General features: G+C 39.8%; 4 protein-coding genes across 5 annotated transcripts; all 4 read right to left on the bottom strand.

Moving 5' to 3' along the window:
* Positions 1-606: 606 nt before the first annotated feature.
* LOC113141583 (hemicentin-1) lies at positions 607-5,431 on the bottom strand. Of its 2 annotated transcripts, none has more exons than XM_026326092.2 (10): positions 5,162-5,431; positions 4,220-4,504; positions 3,822-4,133; positions 3,376-3,675; positions 3,018-3,272; positions 2,356-2,682; positions 2,019-2,255; positions 1,633-1,860; positions 1,228-1,491; positions 607-1,070 (listed from the first exon to the last, which is right to left on the bottom strand). In XM_026326092.2, the coding sequence occupies exons 1-10, from the start codon at positions 5,211-5,213 to the stop codon at positions 889-891; spliced, it is 2,442 nt and encodes an 813-aa protein (XP_026181877.1). In that variant the 5' UTR covers positions 5,214-5,431; the 3' UTR covers positions 607-888. The 2 variants fall into 2 exon arrangements, with proteins under 2 accessions (XP_026181877.1, XP_026181878.1); XM_026326093.2 differs by having other exon boundaries at positions 4,220-4,501.
* Positions 5,432-5,658: 227 nt separating this feature from the next.
* Positions 5,659-8,821, bottom strand: angptl6 (angiopoietin-like 6). The gene is given in 7 exon segments (XM_026325379.1): positions 5,659-5,975; positions 6,076-6,147; positions 6,150-6,336; positions 6,563-6,860; positions 7,546-7,631; positions 7,727-7,867; positions 7,983-8,821. Coding segments are annotated over 7 exon segments (1,527 nt in total). The 5' UTR covers positions 8,541-8,821; the 3' UTR covers positions 5,659-5,790.
* Positions 8,822-12,252: 3,431 nt separating this feature from the next.
* Positions 12,253-15,052, bottom strand: eif3g (eukaryotic translation initiation factor 3, subunit G). Its single transcript, XM_026325216.1, has 10 exons — positions 14,951-15,052; positions 14,813-14,859; positions 14,336-14,424; positions 13,775-13,834; positions 13,581-13,685; positions 13,231-13,426; positions 13,007-13,117; positions 12,757-12,893; positions 12,447-12,553; positions 12,253-12,361 (listed from the first exon to the last, which is right to left on the bottom strand). Exons 1-10 carry the CDS (start codon positions 14,971-14,973, stop codon positions 12,346-12,348), a joined length of 891 nt encoding a protein of 296 aa, XP_026181001.1. The 5' UTR covers positions 14,974-15,052; the 3' UTR covers positions 12,253-12,345.
* Positions 15,053-15,857: 805 nt separating this feature from the next.
* Positions 15,858-17,704, bottom strand: p2ry11 (purinergic receptor P2Y11). Its single transcript, XM_026325970.2, has 2 exons — positions 17,096-17,704; positions 15,858-16,901 (listed from the first exon to the last, which is right to left on the bottom strand). The coding sequence occupies exons 1-2, from the start codon at positions 17,142-17,144 to the stop codon at positions 15,916-15,918; spliced, it is 1,035 nt and encodes a 344-aa protein (XP_026181755.1). The 5' UTR covers positions 17,145-17,704; the 3' UTR covers positions 15,858-15,915.
* Positions 17,705-17,737: the final 33 nt, after the last annotated feature.

Below are 17,737 nucleotides of genomic sequence, written 5' to 3'. Positions count from 1 at the left end.
TCTTAATAATTCAAAGCATGTGTTGTATTATCATCACACCATCTACCATCATACAGTATCACTGGACTTTGTGTTGGTCTGTTGTTTGGTAGGTAATTATTTTAAAAATTACCATGTAATTTGGAAAAAAAAAAAACACTCCCCAACTACTAATCAGGTAAATGATGTACTTTAACTGTGTAATTGTTTTCATTGCATACCTGTCATATTTTATTTATCCGCCTTCTGTGTGTGGGACTTAACTGTACCTTGAGTCCAAGTCCACACCTCTGTTTTGTGCTGCCCTGATTCAACAGTTCAACTGATACTCTAACACTAATGTTATTTAATGCTTCGTGTTATTTATGTCATGATGTTTCTTCAGCTAACAATCCATGTTAACTGGGTTATAAATTCCTGAATGATCTTTTCTGTTTTTTGTTTGTTTGTTTGTTTGTTTTCATCTCCCAGCATTTATTAGGATTATAGTGGAAACTGAGACAGTGCAAATAATCATTTCTACACTGCGGAAGTCAAACAGGGGTGAAACTATAAAGATGACAAACATTGTTTTCACTGAAACTTATATACAAGCAGTGAGGAGGTTCAAAATAAGAGCACATTAACTGGGGCTATAGAGTAACTTTATTGAGAATAAAAAACATGGTTAAAATGTGAAACAAATATGTATTAAACAATGTAAAAACATTCCTGCTTTGAAAGCTTGGGGAAAAAGTGGTATCTCTCCCTTATAAAACCTTTGTACAAAACCTAGGACAATAGCATATAAAAGCAAAATTGAAAATTAAAACTATTTTTGCCACACCATACAATATAAATGGTATATCTGCTTACATTTGCAGTCTTCAGGTTGAAGAATTCTTATATATTCAGCAAATAATAAATATGCTAAGGTTTTGAAGCAGGAGGCACATTACTCAAAGGAATAGTGGACTCTTTGTTATTGATAAAACTATATTGTCCACTATTTTTACAGAATTTGTGGTAAATTATCATGAGCAAGATGATGAGTAACAAAATGCAGATCAATAGAATTACCCACCAAAGCATGAATGAGGCCGTGGATTTACCTGCAAGACACAAGATAAAAGAACATAAATTGAAAGTGTCCTTAATTCTTAATGCCATAAATGCACCCCCCCCCCCAAAAAAAAACTGTATTGCAACATCAACATCAGTTACCATTTCATTGAATACACCTCCATAAGTGCTCTTCAACAATAATACCTGTCATCATCAGCGTAACACGTCTTGTCACACTCCCAACTTTATTCGTGGCAACACACATGTAAACCCCAGCATTGGTAGACGTGGCTCCTCTGACAATGATGCTGCTGTGGTGCCCTCTAGTGGTCGGCCACACATTCTCTGCAGAGCTGTAGTTCCAGTAGATCACAGGCTCAGGGTTTCCCTCAGCATGGCAGTCTAAAGTCACATTATCTCCTGGGGTAATATGCTTTGTAGAATTTTGCTCCTTGAATTTAGGGGCAACTGTGGAGAGAAGTGTCATATTTGAGGAGAATAAATAATCGCCTGTAGAATTTATTTATGATTTCAGCTCACTTTGACTATGAACTATCAACAAAACAATATACAAAGATTATTTTTATAATGACTAATATTAAAACCTACACAAAACATCAAGATACAGCATGTAAGTGGCTGATCCATGTTTGTTGGTTGCTTTAAGTTTGTAATGCCCAGTATCATTCTTTGTCCAGCGCTGTGGCATAGCCATCTCTTTTCCATTTTTAATCCAGAGGATGTTGGGTGCAGGTACTCCATCTGCTTTACACTCTTGTTGGAGTTTGCCATTTGCTACAACTTCATAGCGCTCATTACAGATGAATGAAGGACCATCTGTAAAGTGTGTCAAGATAGTTTTCAGAATCAATCATGCCAAAATAAACACATCCCTTTGGTTCAGTGCATGTATGTATTTGTTATGTAATGGTAATGTATGTATGTGCATTCGTGCATTCATGTAATGCACATTCGAGAGGGTCTGGTCTACTTACATTCAACTGTGACATCAACAAAGGTGCTGCTCTTGTCGAGGTCGTTTACAAATTCAGCTGTGTACCTTCCTGACTCAGTTCTGGTGAGAGGCGCAGATGCATTAATCAGCTTACCCTGATAGTACCAGTTAAGGGTGGGTGGAGGGTTCCCATCAGCTTGACAGGGCACCTTGTCTATACTGAAGTCATCCTCCAAACCAGCATACTGGCTTGGACAAGCTTTGATCAGTGGTTTATCTACAAATAAATATCAGTATATATTAGTATAAAACCAATATTGGTGAGGATGGCAGGGCAAGTAAAGAAAATATAATAAATAGGTAACTGGAAAACTCACAGTGTACAATAGCAATGTAAGGTTCTGAGGTTGAGGTAGGGTTGGGTTTTGGTCCCTCTGGTCCCAGGTTCAGCTCAGCCTCACAGTGGAAATTTATTCCATTGTAATCTCTTTGAGCAGTTACTCTCAAGGTAGAGTTTACAGTGCATGGGCTCACACAGGTGCTATTAAACGTTTCTGTTTGCACCTTGTTGCCATTTCGGTACCATGTCACGGTCAGATTCGGCACACCAGCCACACTGACGATCTCGCATTGCAAAACATGCTGTTTGTCCTCCACCATCGGACCATCAGTCAAAGCAGAGACTGACACACTGTCTGGAGTCTCTGTAAATGAAGCAAAGGAAGGTAACTGGTATGAAAAAAAGAATATCTCTCAAAATGTAACCACATTTATATAAGAAATATGCATAAACAAATTATTAACAATAATAATTCACAATAATTCACATAAAACAACAAGGTTTTATAGCTGAGACCATTTCAGTTACACATACAAATGCCAACATTTGGAGCTACTCCATGCTATTAAACATCATATTTTACACATTTATTTTTCTATTGTAAGAGTTTCTTAAGTGAAATATATCATTTATGCCATTATACAATTATACAATTAAACAGAAGAGAATGCAAAGTACAGTTTGTAGAACAATACTCACTATAAATAGTCACTTTTGGCATCACAGAACACTGGTGGTCATTTTTCAGAGTAATGTAACACTTGGGGTCTATGGTCCACTCTTCCAGTTTTTCAATTGTCCAGATGACAGAAGGAGGCTTCTCAAACCCTGTGCCTCCAATCGGAACCTCCCAGCCCATTCCCGCAGCATCTGCTGCTGATGTGCTGCAGTTAATTGACGCTCGATCTCCAAATCTCACCACAAGTTCATTGGGTGTCAGCATTAGAGGGCAGGCTGCCATTAAAAAGAGAACACATTCAGTTGTAGTTTTATGTTGGTCCATATATTATTCACATTATATATCAAAATGGATGTAAAATTTAAAAAGGATGTATACCTGTTGGTGCTGATGTCTCATGTGTGGTCATGACTGCAGCCGTTGTTGTGGCAATTTTTATTACACGAATACCGAATTCCTTAGTTACGCTTCCCAGATAATTGGAAGCGTTACAGCTGTAGGTCGTAGTGATCTTTGCCTTGGTAATCTTGAATTTGTTTGTCTTCCCTGTAATAGGCTTTCCATTACGAGTCCAGTGAAAGTTAGGAGGAGGGTTGCCCTCAGCTTCACAGTTCAGGGTCAAATCTTTACCCTCCTCCATAACAATGTAATCAGTATTGACATTGAGCTCAGGAGCATCTGAAAAGGCAAATTTAGTCTTTTCAATCATTTAAATATTGACATGAAAGAGAACCACAGTGAATTTGTTTTCTTTTTACCTCAGCTAAACATTAAACATGGAAAAAAGGTTCTGTTTTCCTGAAAACAACAGAATGTTTACTTACAGTGCACAGAAAGAGTGTATGTGTCAGAAGTAACATGGCCCAACTGCCGTGGTCCAAATGCCATATGAGCCTCACATCTAAACCGAGCTCCGTTTTCTTTTCTGTTGACGTTGACACTCAGAAAGGAAGACACATTTACTGGTGTTTTGGTTTTGTTGTTGAAAGTCTCCATTTTGATGTTTTGTTCATTTTTGTACCAAATCAGCGTGACGTTTTGAACAGGAGCAACATCGATGATATCACACTGTATTTGGTGCTGAGTCCCCTCCTTTACATCATTGATAGGCTGGATGGCCACCATATTTGGCTTCTCTATCAAAAGAAATGAAATAATGAAGTAACTTTACTGCATTGTGTTTTGTTTCAACTGTCTAATTTTGATTTAAAATTACACTTACTGTATACAATGATTTCAAGGTCTTTGCTGCATTCCACAGACGAATTCAACTTTATTTTGCATGTGGCTGTTACATCCCACTTTGATGGTGGCACTGACCAGGTGACAAAATTGAATTCTTCTTCTAAGTCACGATCGCCAGTTTTATCGCGCCAGTTCATGCTTTGATACTTTTCAAGTGTAGTGGTGCAGTTTACTTCGACTCCCTCGTCATATTCTTTTATAACCACAGGAGGATCCAGGCTGAGAGGGTCCAAAGCTGCAGGGCACGAGTTGACCACATCTGCTGATAGACAAAGCAGCTCATATTGGACTTAAAATGTAGACTTTGCTGCACTCTGGTGGCTCAGGTCACTAAGGCACGTCACTTGTACTATATAAAAGACAATATGGTAAAAAAAATAATAAACTGGTCCATCTCATATATCCATCCATCCATCCATTTTCTCTACCTGCTTATTTGTTAAATTATGAATAAATATTGACAGTAGCTGTCAAATGTAGAAATTCGGCTCAAAATAGAGTATAGATGAATCTATATCTATGTCTAAGTCTCTATTTCCAACCACTCAAAAAGCCAACCACCACACCCTCCCTCTGCAGCTTATCCAAACCACAGAGTACAGCGGATGTTTTTACCACCTACATCTCCTAGCTACAATATCAAAGCTTCGGTTTTATGTTACATGTTTTTCCACTTGTCTTCCCTTAGATGATCCCTAACAGAGTCTCACTAAAACAAAGTTAAATCTTTCATGAAATATAATTATCTACGATATTTTATTTTTGTAGTTGCCAGTTAACACGTGGAGCCACTGCAGCTATAAGCAAACTAAGAACCAGCCCAGAAATGTAACATGCTTCATTAACATCAACACCATAAAACAACATATAACATTTAAGGCTCCATACAGAGCAATAGTAGAGCACGATTATCACTCACCATACAGTAAGAACATGAGCATGAGAAGCCCCGCCATCCTGAGATGCAGCATGTTAGATCAGCATACGGAAGTAAGGAAGTGGATGGAAGAGGTAAAAATGTGTTTCAGGAGGTTTAGAGGATGTCCAGATTCAGGAATGAATTAGATAAATTCTGGTTGAGAGCTGGCCCTGATGATGATGATGATACCGGTGGCCTGCTGCTGACAGTGTGAAAGGAACAAGTGTGAGAATAACAGGGGAAATTCTACGCCCTATTGAACAGGAAGGTGCCTGCAAAAGGAAATTGATGCCACAACCACAACTCTTATGTCAGCAGCACTCATGATATATTCCCCTCCTCTCTTACTTTGTGTAGTAATTCACAATAGCTTTCATAAATCTTTTTGAAACTTTCAGACAAGGGCTTTTTTTGGCATACTTTTATTGAAACACACATTGCAAATTGAGGAACAGACATGTCAGCTTGGTACATGTCACAGTCTATGCACATATCATTTTGAATGCTCTCTAGCAAACGTTAAAATATTTTTCTAAACCCACAATTTAACACTGATCACTGATTAATTCCCTTAACATATAGAAAAACACATCATATACATCCTGTTTCCTCCTTGCACTAAAAGTCTGTTATGTGGGTTTGATCATCATGGAAACTCGTTTGAGTGAGTACGACCCCCCATGGAACTCTGCCCAGTAAACCCCATCCTGGTAGCGGCTCCGATAGTGTCCACCCCGATACCACACACCATTCAGATTGGAGTGAGCACACATGTGATACCACCAGCCTCCTTTCTGATAATGTGCGCAGTTACCTGGTGAGACAGCCAAAGAACAAGAAAGGTTATTAACAGAAAAAGCCTCTGTGCCAAAAGAGAACTTAAAAAACTGAACCTGGTGGGGGACTGGGCAAACCTGAATAGCTGTCCTTGTCTCGGTCTAGTGTGGTGAAGGCTTTGTTGTTGTGCCATGAGAGGGAGTCCCCTGGTAAAGTCCTAACCTCAGTCGGTACCAGTCACTCTCTGGCTCCAGGTGGAAGCTGTCATACTCAGCAAACACCTGCCGGCCCTGCCAGTCCTCCAGAGTCACCCGAAGCTTATAGTGAGCCTGTTTAGTCAGCCAATGGAGATGTTCCAGGCCAAGCCAATACTCTCCATCTAGGTTCCCAAAGCCTTGCTGTAAAACACCAACACACTGGTTTAATCACTGCACCACTTAGATCTGGACCCTATCTTTCCTTTAGCACTACCAGCAGTTCAAAGTTTTCTCTTTCAAAATCTATTGGAGAGACCAAATTCCAAAATCAATTCCACAATATATTGTGTTATGACAAAACATAAGCCTTAGCTGTAGTGTTTCATTCTAATTAGCATGTGTTAGCATGGTTGGAGCGTTAAATAACCTTGTACTGCTCCCAAGTTCTGAAGAAATTGACTGAACCATCCTGTCTTCTCTGGATGACCGTCCATCCTCCCTGAGCCTGAGTCTGCTCACACCAGGCCTGCAGGAGGTGATTGGCACTCTGCAGGCGGAGCAGATAGATCCCGCTGGTGGTCTCCCCTGACTCCAGCACATGCTGGCAGTCCCGCCATGGCCCTGAGGTCAGGAGAAAATATGCAACCAAGTGAGGGTGCAAGAAAGAAAACCAAAACCCAGATGTATTGCACAATTACTGGTAAAGAATTTCAGTTACTGCTAATCTGGAGAAAACGGCAGTTTTGGTGGTAAAACTGAAATGGCAATTTGGAAAACACAAAAGAGTGCCAATTACACAGGTTTTGTAAATGTTTGTTTTAGCACAGATAGGCTGGTGCGGCTTATTGGTTTAGAGCTAAAGACTTTTTTCCCCAACATATGTTCAGTGTCTCATGTCATAGTGATAAGATGAACATAGGAGTATGTATACATAAAGAAAACTCTCCCACACCAAGTGATAATGCCTAATGCTCTATCTTGACAAGGCCACTCCTAGTTACAGTCGCACAAACAAAACATGACAATATCTTTCAACAGACGTTAAGGGAAGCAGGAAGTCAAACGCACGATGAGTGATTGCTGGTTTGTTGAAGCGACTGCTCAATTCCTCAGCTTATATTTCAAACATGCATTTCAAATATTGCAGATGTTGCAAGTGAAAAGTAGCAATGACAAGTAAAGCTCCACCAAATGCTGTAGTTCTTATGTGTGTGTGTGTGTGTGTGTGTCTTCTTTATAAAGGCCTGATAAGGGCTGTTAGCTGTTTTTGACATAGTTTGGGATTTCTGAGAGATATAGGGCTCCCACCAGCAGGTCACTGACTCCATCAGCTTCTCTTGCTTATCTTAGCAGTTAAACTGACAGAATACTAACATGCGTATACACGCAGGTTTGAGCCTAATCCGGTACTTCTGCTGAAAGACATGTATAAGAAGGGTGTACCTGGAGTCTTTGTGACACACATTAGATCTTTTTTTTGGTGGTTCAGCTGTCACCTGCCCAGACCAACAGAAAAGCAAACACAATTCTCAGTTCCTCTGTACTAACAGTGCATATGTTTCCAACATGCAGACCACAATTTCTTCCCTACTGGAGAGGAGTGGTGGGTGGAGTCCCCACACTGGCACTGCTTTTCCAGACGAGCGATGAACTGGTTCTGTGAGCTCATCATAGAAATGAGGGCCCCATATTTCTTCTCCAGTTCCCTGTAATTACTGGACACCTGCAGTACCTGAGATGTTCCACCACCCACAGCAAACATAAGGATAAGTTTGGTAATGGTTAAGATCAAATGTACCTTTGCTGTGACATAAATCAAACATCAACCAGGACTGTTCTACGCTCACCTGTGCTGTAGCATTTAGCAGAAGGTTCTCCAACCGCCGCTGCTCCAAAGCCTGGTCTTTCTTGTGTATGACTTCCTGTAGCAGCTGGGTGTAGAGCTGGGCAATGCGAGAATTCATGCTGTTGCTCTCTTTGCGCAGGGATCTTACCTCCATAGCAAGGGCCCCCTCCTGCTCCAGCTGGCCCTGGAGCTTTTCCAGCTGTTCCTGCTGCCGTCTGAGCTCTGCCCGCAGTGCTGCCACCTCAGAGTGATTGGTAATAGCAGGGTGCGTGTTCAAACACACCGCCCCTGTCAGTTTTTGCTGTGGAACAATGAAGGTGTAGGAGCAACGACCTCCCTTTGTGTCTGAAGATTGTGAAGAACGTTTTTGAGAGTTTTCTACATTGGCTGCCTCCTTCTGTCCTCCAGCTTTGGGTATGTCCAGACACAGTGTCAGGAACAGACTCAGACCTATTGCCAGTGCCTTCTCCATTAATCTGGTAGATCGCTCAAATACTGATAGTGGAAGAGAGAGCATGATCAGATTTACAGCAGAAACAACAACACAAAGATAAACCATGAAGATCTTTAAAAAGCAATCTTTAGAAATATTTTGGATACTATGACAGACAAATTTTGTATTCAAGGTAAACAGCGTTTTATGACACTTGACTGTTCACCAGATGTTTCCTTGCAAAGTTAAAGTGCACTCATTTCGCTCTGGCTGGAATTTATTAGCACGTCAACACTGAAGGGACAACAGTCAACACAAATCAGCCAGAATCAACACACCTCCATCAGACGGTCAATGGAGGCTTCAGCTCCACATCCAACCACAACAACCATGGTCAACACCATAAACACAAGAATCCAAACGGGTCAGTGCCGACATCTTAACCAAAAATCTCTTGTATAACTTAATGATTAAAATACATTAATGTCAAATCTCATACAATATTTTGTATTGATTGTGTTGTTACTATTTGAATTTAAAGAACAATGTTATATTTCAGTCTATCTAAAAGTAGATTACACTAAAAAAAAGACCAATCATTACTTACTGTGAAGGTTAAATGTGTTTTGGAGGTCTCTGCTCTGCTTAATGAATCAAGATTAATGTATTTTTTAAAAAACAATGTTATAAAAATGAGCGGCTCCAAATTCTGAAAAAAATAAACAAACAAAATAAAACAAAAAAACAAACTCCCAAAATTCTGCATGCAGCTGGCCTGCCCCTTCTCTTCCGGGGATTCTGTGTCAGGCTCTCTGAAGAAGGAGACAACTAATTACAAACTATCCAGATCACCCAGTACTTAGTTGTCGTTTAGCTGGATACTCAGTGCAGGAATCCTGGGATGTCTCCTCCCTCTGCCATCAAGTTACTATCCTTATTGCCACAGACTCTATCCCAGTAAAAATGGGACTAAATTAGTGCACAGTGCTAATACTGTGCTTTATATTTCAGCTTCCTTCCTAAAACAGCTTTAATTACAGTTGTCTTTTGATGTTTCCCTGTTTAGGTGTGTTTGCTGCAATTTCTGAAAGACAGTGACCTATTACTAACATTCAGGTTTCCTGCAAAACAGACACATCAGCCTCAGATCTGTAGGAACTAATATAACACATTTGGATGGTTTCATCAGACGAAGGTTTGATAAAGGCTGTATTCATATTTTTTTTACCATTCTGTAAAAGCGTTCAGAGGTTTTCTCAAGTATAGAAGGATTACCAGCAACAAAAACTTCAAATATTAGTCCAAGTCCAAGATGAGCAGTTTTTATTATAACAGATATAATTAAAACTGCTGTCGTCAAATAAATGTAGTAAACGGTGTACTTCAAAACTGCATTTGTACTTGAGCTGCAGTAGCTCCCCATTTTCATCAAAATTGTGTTAGTGTCAGTAGATCCTCAATTAAGCATAATGTCTGGTTTTAGTTTTGTAAGATCAGCCAAATCTGCAGTCTTCCCTGTCTATTTAGCTTTCATAACTCTAAATGCATAAACTGTTCACCGCATAGATTTTGCTGCAGCAGGGCTGTAGTGGCTGTTTTATGTCATATAATACTGATCTGCCCATCATGTGAGATGGAAAATTCTGTTTTATTGCTCTGATGGCCACACCCAAACAGTCATGTCAGTGAGCTAGTTTTTATATTGCAGCTCCAAACAGAGCATTGCTCCCACCTTCTGGATTTAATTGGTCTAGCATTACAGTTCCTCCTGTTCTCTAAAATAAAATATTACATTCCTTTGTTCTAGTTGACTCGGCTCTCTGTAATATAATTTTTGATGGCATTTCAATATTTAATCATTGAAACAACAAGTAGGTTCATATTATAATTTATTTTGTTCTACAGTACATTGTACATATTCGCCAAATGTTTCAGGCTATTTTATCTTCCAGGTGGGATACCTTGAAGTTAACCAAACTATTAGAATCATTAGCATTTCAATTGCAGCTCAACAGGGAAACACCAGTTGGGAAAAAAAAAAAAAATTGTGCTAAAAATTATGAACCTATACTATGAAACTACTACCATTACTACAAACACAACTATGAGCACCCTTGTGTTATTGGCACCTGTGTTTGTAAACTACTCTTGGATGCACTGATTCAGTTTATATTTGATGATGCTATACTAATAACAGCATAGCATCATCAATTCTCTGCTTTATTTTGAAAATGATTTCAGCATTCCCTTTTAACCACCAAATTAACCCTTAGATGCTCCTACAATTGGAGCCTGAGTTCGCACCTTTGACACGAAATAGTGTGAGGAAAAATCAAACTATAAAAATTATATAAATTATTATTATCAATTTTTTTTTTTTTTTTTTTTAGACCAGCATCTGCCCTAATCATACATATCAAATGTGCATGGTTTTTTTATTTATTTTAACCCTTAAATTGACATGTGCGCTTTTACGCATACTATCCTACGGAAATGCAGCGCGTCTGACGAAAAGACGCTTCACTGCACACACGTCCATTCATTTCTCGTCTTTCAGACCCGGAAACCAAAGGAATGCATCAGACCGTGTGTGCAGAGAGCAGTGACGTAATAGAATTCGAGAGCCCTCTGCTGGAAAATCAAGGTATTTTCTCCCCTTGCCAGATATGGTCACAGTGACATCACCCGGAAAAAATGGCCTCATACCGGAAGTGTAAGGGGAAAGGTCTGAAATGAAGCGGAGAAATAATCATATTCGTGCTTTATGTTTTTTGTAAGTGCAGGGTGAAAAATAGTGATTTGAATGGTTTTCAATACACACGTTTTCGTGCAAAGGAGTGACAACAGGCGCCGGAAGGTTTACAGCGCTATGAATAGGCGAACATTTACGATCGCACGAAAAAAAAAAAAAAACCTCAAAAATGCATAACCTGGCATTGATTACTCACAATATGCATGGAAAATGACAAAAATATGCTAGAAATTAAAATCGCCGTACACAAAAACGTGCGTAGGTGCATCTAAGGGTTTTAAGCTCTAAATACACATTTTTTTGTTGGCTTTGCTTGCAAACTCATAGGAAATAATATTTATTTCAGACCTGTTCACTGGAGTTCATTACACAGAACAGGTCTTCATATTGTTTACTGTGTAAAGCCTAATTGTAAACTGGGCATTAGTACTAACATGAATACAGTTCATTAGTATAAATATTAAGTTTACATAATTGTCAGTGAAGAAAAATGAGGTGACTCCAACTGTGACCACAGAACAATTGTTGCAGTTACTCATTGTGACCACTAGAGGTCACTCCACCCCCACACACTCTCCAATACAGGAGGCAGAAATGCATCCAAGAGCAGTTTGCCAATAGCTAGTAAACATCACAAGTAGAAGCAGCAGCAGCAGAATACACTTCTCTTAATATTGATATATAGTAATATGTCAGGTAATTATTTCTTTTAAAACAGCTGGCTTTTGATTGTATTATAAGTGGCCACCATAGACATGCTGAACAGTGCTGTTCTGATTTCTGTTCTTTGCTTTTACTCATATGGTTGGGAAATGTTCTCCTGGAGTAAATTGTATGCTGTTTTATATGTAATATTTCAAATAAAGCTCTTATTGAAATCAGTTATTTGTGAGTAGTAAAATAATGAAATGATGCTAATGTGGCTCCTACCATGGTTCTGTACTAATGTCTGCTTTGACTAATGAGTTGGTACTTGGATTCTAATGTCTAGTGTCAGGGATAGAGCTTCAATAAAATTTAAGAACTGATGGTTTGTAAAGTTGCCCAGAAATCTGCAAAGTAAAAGGAAAACAATGATATAAAAAATGTGATCATTTCTCTCTTTATTTAAGTAACATCCATATATTACCACAACAACAAAATCCTGGCATCATATTGGAATTTAGTGTCATGGATTCCTCAGTTGTTTGATGGTCTGCAAAGAAAGTTTAAAAAGGTTAATAGAAAAAAAACAATAACGTACTTTAACACTTAGTTGACAGAACTGAAACCTAACTTACTTGGCCCATTCAACATTGAGAATAAGATGATCATAGCCAAATCCAGACACTCCTGCAATGGCTCTGGCTGCGTCCTCCCGACGATGGAAACTGATAAAGGCAAAGCCCTGCAGGAAACAAAGTGGCAGATTAATGACACAATAGACATAACTAGGTCTCTGGTCAAGGTCCTGCAATAAAATATCCTCTTGTCCACTGAAAATGCTTTTTTTTTTTTAGACCGTTTGAGGTGTACTGAATTATGCAGAGATGTATTTGTATTATGTAGCCTAGCCTTAGTCACACTAATACAGTGGACACGAGCACTGACCTTTGACTGTCCAGTGTTCTTGTCCTTAGCCAGATAGATCCTGGAGATGGAGCCAAATGGTCTGAAGAGCTCCTGCAAGTCTGTCTCACGTGTGTCCTCAGACAGATTGGTCACACGAATGGTGGCGTTGTCATCAGCTGTCAGGTCCAAACACACCGTATTTTATACTGGGCAATGCTTTTGCTGCTGTACAATGACTTGAGTAGAGAATTGGTGCATAGAGGTAGGAGGTAGAACAACATACACCCACCTCTGCGGTTAGGCTGCATGGACTCCCCTCTTCGTGTGCCGCCATCCCTCAGGCTTGGGGGTACGTACTTCCCAGTCTTGCTCTGTGCAGGCTGTGCAGGCTCTGGTTCCGCTGAGGAAAAAGAAGAAAAGCAGGCCACATTAGTCGTGACAACCAACAAGCGAAGAACACACGCCTGCCAAGTTTAACAGCAGACCATGGAAAGCAAACAAAATCTGACATACCAGAACCAGCAGGTTTCTCTTTGTCCCCAGTGGAAAGCCCAAGCTGTTCAGCCAGTTCCTTCTGCATGGGGCCCAAGGTGTCCTTGTATGGGCAGCGGGTGGTCCAATGGTCACCTTTGCAAATACGGCAAGACACAATCTTCTGTCCTTTCAGTTTGTTCATGGGATCCTCATCCTGGTCTTGGGCGTTCAAATCCTGCAACAGCAAACGTAAAACACTTTTGACACAAGCGAAACCAAGTAAATTATTAACTGATACCAAAGCTAAAGTGTTGTGGCAGGCACTATGCTGACCGCTACACACCCCTGAGCAGCAGCACAAAATCTCAATGCTCACAACAGACCCTCACCTCTTTGCTGGAAACGAAAGTCATGAAGACGTCATCACTGACCGTGGTGGTGGCAACATTAGGACCTGGTGCATCAAACTCAGAGTTACCAAATTTCTTCCAGTTCTGCAGTGAGAAAGAACAGAGAGAGACATCAATTTAACCAGTCTTGTAAAATAAATGCAGATTGAGATGCATTCAAATTAAAAACAAACCTTTCTCCTGGCGACAGCTTTTGAAGCTTTTCTTGTCTCAATTTTGAAGGTTCGCACTATCTAGAAGACAAAAACAGCAGATAATTCATAATTCAGTTTTATTTCCCAGAAACAAAACTGACAAAATTTTTAGAACTACGGTGGTACTATTGAACATGTAGAAACTCCATGACCATCTACCATACCATCTATTTAAAACACCACTGGATGGAGTCTCAGTAGTATTTAACATAGGTTAGGTAGATTACAGTCATAGCAGAGAAGCAGACACACAAACCAATAAATGACTAAATTATTGCCGCATTTTTTTTAACAAACTAAACAGCAGAGGTCTGCAGTTTGTTAAGCATATCTAAAAGAACATATGCTGGTGAAAAACAAAAACTTTGCACATCCTACGACTAGGGTTCAAAATATGAAGTAATTACACCACAATGTTGGTCTTACAGTACAAGACAATGCAGACTATAATACAAGAGCTGCAGCCTGAAATACAATCATATACAAATCGGTGCCATGAACGAACAGATGCGACGTATACTTTAATAAATCTCAAATTACCTTGAACTTCTTCCCATCATCATCTATTTTATATTCTGTGACAGTTTTGATATTTCCTTTGATGGTTTCCTTCGGGGATGGTAGTGTGCCTGTTAAAACAAAGTCAAAAAGCAAACTATTTGTTTTGCTTCTCGCTGGAGACTTTCGGTTGAATCGGTTTAGCAGAAAATCCTCAGAAAAGGTTCAATCAACACTTTAACACGGGACACATTTTCACCGTGACGTCACTGCTCACAGGCCACAGCATATGTCGACAACATATTTTATCAATAACACGTCAAAGTTAATGTCAGTCCAATGAGTCGCGTCTTCACGGGACCGGACAGAACGAACATCCCAAAACACATGTTATTTTAGCTCCACTATGACACTGGGCAACCACGTGGAAGAGGAAGCCACCTAGCCGGCCTCCTCCTCCGGGCTTGAGACTACAAGAGCCGTGCTCCCGTTAGCGAACTAAGCTAACTAGCGCCTTACCTTCATCTCCTTCCTCCTCGACCTGGTCCGCCCAGCTGGGCTTGGAGCTGGAGGAGGGAGATTGATACACAGAGTTAGTTTGACAAACAACGACCAGTATGAGCAGGAATGATGCAGAAAGTTTCTAATAACACTCACTCGTCGTATTCAATCGACGGCATCCTCTCAGCTAGCTTAGCTTCAGGACCGCAAAGAACGGCCGCTACGTAAGACGTCACACGCCTCCACTAAACGCACTTCCGGGCCTGTCGTTCCGCATTAAAAATATCACATTTGTTTGATTTTTAGCTTCGAAATTAGAGCCCGCCGTTGTGTTACCTTCGGTCCCAAACAATATTCGTTTGGGCAGATAAATATGTGAAGTATTTTAATTATGATGAACATGTCATCGTGTTTTCATTATCATAGAGTTTTAGTGCGGGTCATATAATCAAGGCTGGTGGATGGCAAAGATGGCACTAAAGGTGCAACGTCCTTAATGTCTGGGGCTCCAAAAATCCTGCCTCTATTTGATGATGTGAAATAGCTCAATTTGTGTGAAGAACTTGGCTACTAAGTCAACTATTTGATTCAAGCAGACAAAATGGTCTCGATCCTTTTACTATAAATGTACGGTGTAATTTTGGAAGCTGGTTGTCATAATTTAATTGCAAATTGATTAGAAATTCTTCCACTTAAGTAAACTACAGATTGTTGTCTTATTAAATGTGTTTGTGCTGTTATAGATGAATACATTTTGATTGCAGAGAGCAATCTGCATGATTTCTGTGACAGTGAGGACTCATGAAGCCATATACTTCTTATTGCCCGCTTGGATCTGGATTTTAGATAATAAGAAAACCCTGATCAGTGTGGATACAGTACAATAACAAATCTGCACTCTCACACATTACATCATACAGGAAGTCAATTAAGGTGAAATCAGACAAATTAGAAGCAAAGTATTGTTTTTATTACAGATGGTTATGTTTCAACATTAATACATAGCAACAACCTTTGGCAATGACAAAACCAGGCAAAGAAAATAGAGCAGATTTCTTGTGTAAAGCATTTCTGAGTGGGATCCAAACTAGCTTTCAATAAGGATGTACTTCATGGAAGAGCTACTTCCTCATCTCTACCCTGTTACTGTCCTCTGAGCTCTTCCCACAACAAGCCACTCTAATACTGTCAAACAGAGCCATGTAGAGGATTGGGTGGATGCACATGTTCAGAGTTGCCAGTCCCTTGGACACTTGGTACATGTTGTAGACCCAACAGACAGAGTTGTTGGGATACTGGATTCTCAGATGCAAGTGATAGTTCTGAAAGAAATGGTAAGGCACAAAGGAAATGGAGTACAGAACAAGCACAGATGTGACTAGGAGTCCTACCTTGCGTTTCTCTAATGTGGTGATGCTGACATTTTTCCACACCACCCAAATCACAACACAGTAAGAAGTGAATGTAACCAGAAAAGGAACAAGACACCCAAACATAGCAAGAAACATTTTGTAAGTGAAGTGAGGTACTTCATAAATTGGGTCACAGTAGGACACACATAAAGTGTTGTTACTATATCTGTTTTGACAAACAGAGGCAAATGTCAGCACAGGGCAGGAAATGACTCCTACAACCGTCCAGATGATGACACAGATGGCCTTGGCATGGGCTGGTTCTACATGAGATCTGCTAAAAAACGGACAAGCTAGAGCCACACAGCGGTTCACACTTATCGCCATGATTAAGAAGATGCTCACATACAGGTTGCAGGTGAAAAGAAACCTCTCAATTTTGCATACAGCATTTCCAAAAACCCACTCTTTCCCCAGTGAGTAGTAGACGATGAGCAAAGGCAGGGTCAGGACATAGAGCAGATCACTGATGGCCAGGTTGCAAGACAGGACAACACCAGGATGCCAGTTCCTTCTCTCTCTGACCAGCAGCAGCCACAGAGAAAACAGGTTTCCAGCCAGGGCCACAACAAATTCAACCCCATACATTGAGGGCAGGAGACCCACTTGAAACCTCTCACACTCAAAACTGTTCTCCATCTTCTTTTCAGTTGAATGATATTTAGTCACAAACTGCATTCTCACAGTTTGGTTACCTGTAAATGGTAATACATTAAATCAGTATAAATCGTTTTTTGTTTTTTACATATATTTAAATATAGTTCCTGTTTGAATGTGGGTACAGGAAGTTAGAAAACCTCTCCATATTTTTTTACGTACATATCATGTAGAGATGGCATAACAGTACAGAAAATTAAAAAAAAAAAAAAAAAAGAAAATATTAACTTACCAAAAAGCATGTTTGCAATGGAGTTATGTGGAGATGGCCAAAAGTTCATCCATCGTCATCAAAAAGCAGCTTAGCTCAACACCGGCCATTATCACAATGATCTCAGCTCTCCAATGTCACTGAGCCACTCAGCGCTGAGACATACAAGCCTAAAAGGAACTTCCTCTTACCCTTCACTCATATTTCTCAATTTGAAGAAGCTACATCTGTTCCACACATCTGCAAAACAAATTGGCGATAAATAGCTCTCAGTGCAGTGCTGCAGAAAAGTGATTCAGAAGGCTGTCAAGTGGGTTTATTTCCAAGTCAAAGCAGGAAAGCGTTGCTATGCAGCTTATCAGTCTGGCACTTCAGAGCACACAAAGCATAAGTGAAAGCCTCTTCACTCTGTTTAAAAATAGAACACTAATATTTGCATTATAACAAGAAAAAAAAACAGTTTTCTGCACATGCAATCCTTTATATATAGCTTTATGATCTTATTTAGGTGATATTTATGTTGTTTTATTAAACTTAAGTCAGGAACAATACAATGCAGTTAAAGTTGAAAAGAAAAAAGAAAAGGAAAAGAAAAAAAAAAACAACTATCTTTATTCTTCAGTCATATCCTTTGAGCGTCCGGCTTTGGGCAAGCTCCTCTGC

Source organism: Mastacembelus armatus, chromosome 8, assembly GCF_900324485.2.
Source record: "Mastacembelus armatus chromosome 8, fMasArm1.2, whole genome shotgun sequence".
NCBI classification, from domain to species: Eukaryota; Metazoa; Chordata; class Actinopteri; order Synbranchiformes; family Mastacembelidae; genus Mastacembelus; species Mastacembelus armatus.
Note: the sequence above shows the minus strand (reverse complement) of the source record. Positions and strands in the feature narration are given on the sequence as shown.

What these genes read in the sequence shown, in the direction of transcription:
- LOC113141583 (XM_026326092.2), bottom strand. Translation starts at nt 5,213, where the DNA reads ATGCTGCATCTCAGGATGGCGGGGCTTCTCATGCTCATGTTCTTACTG. An exon ending in TGAGACATCAGCACCAACAG is followed by an intron (nt 3,273 to 3,375) that starts GTATACATCCTT and finishes TTTTAATGGCAG; the next exon opens with CCTGCCCTCTAATGCTGACA. An exon ending in TGTTACGCTGATGATGACAG is followed by an intron (nt 1,071 to 1,227) that starts GTATTATTGTTG and finishes TGTGTCTTGCAG; the next exon opens with GTAAATCCACGGCCTCATTC.
- p2ry11 (XM_026325970.2), bottom strand. Translation starts at nt 17,144, where the DNA reads ATGAACTTTTGGCCATCTCCACATAACTCCATTGCAAACATGCTTTTT. An exon ending in CATTGCAAACATGCTTTTTG is followed by an intron (nt 16,902 to 17,095) that starts GTAAGTTAATAT and finishes TACCATTTACAG; the next exon opens with GTAACCAAACTGTGAGAATG.
- eif3g (XM_026325216.1), bottom strand. Translation starts at nt 14,973, where the DNA reads ATGCCGTCGATTGAATACGACGA. An exon ending in AAGCTGTCGCCAGGAGAAAG is followed by an intron (nt 13,686 to 13,774) that starts GTTTGTTTTTAA and finishes TTCTCACTGCAG; the next exon opens with AACTGGAAGAAATTTGGTAA. An exon ending in AGAACACTGGACAGTCAAAG is followed by an intron (nt 12,554 to 12,756) that starts GTCAGTGCTCGT and finishes TGTTTCCTGCAG; the next exon opens with GGCTTTGCCTTTATCAGTTT.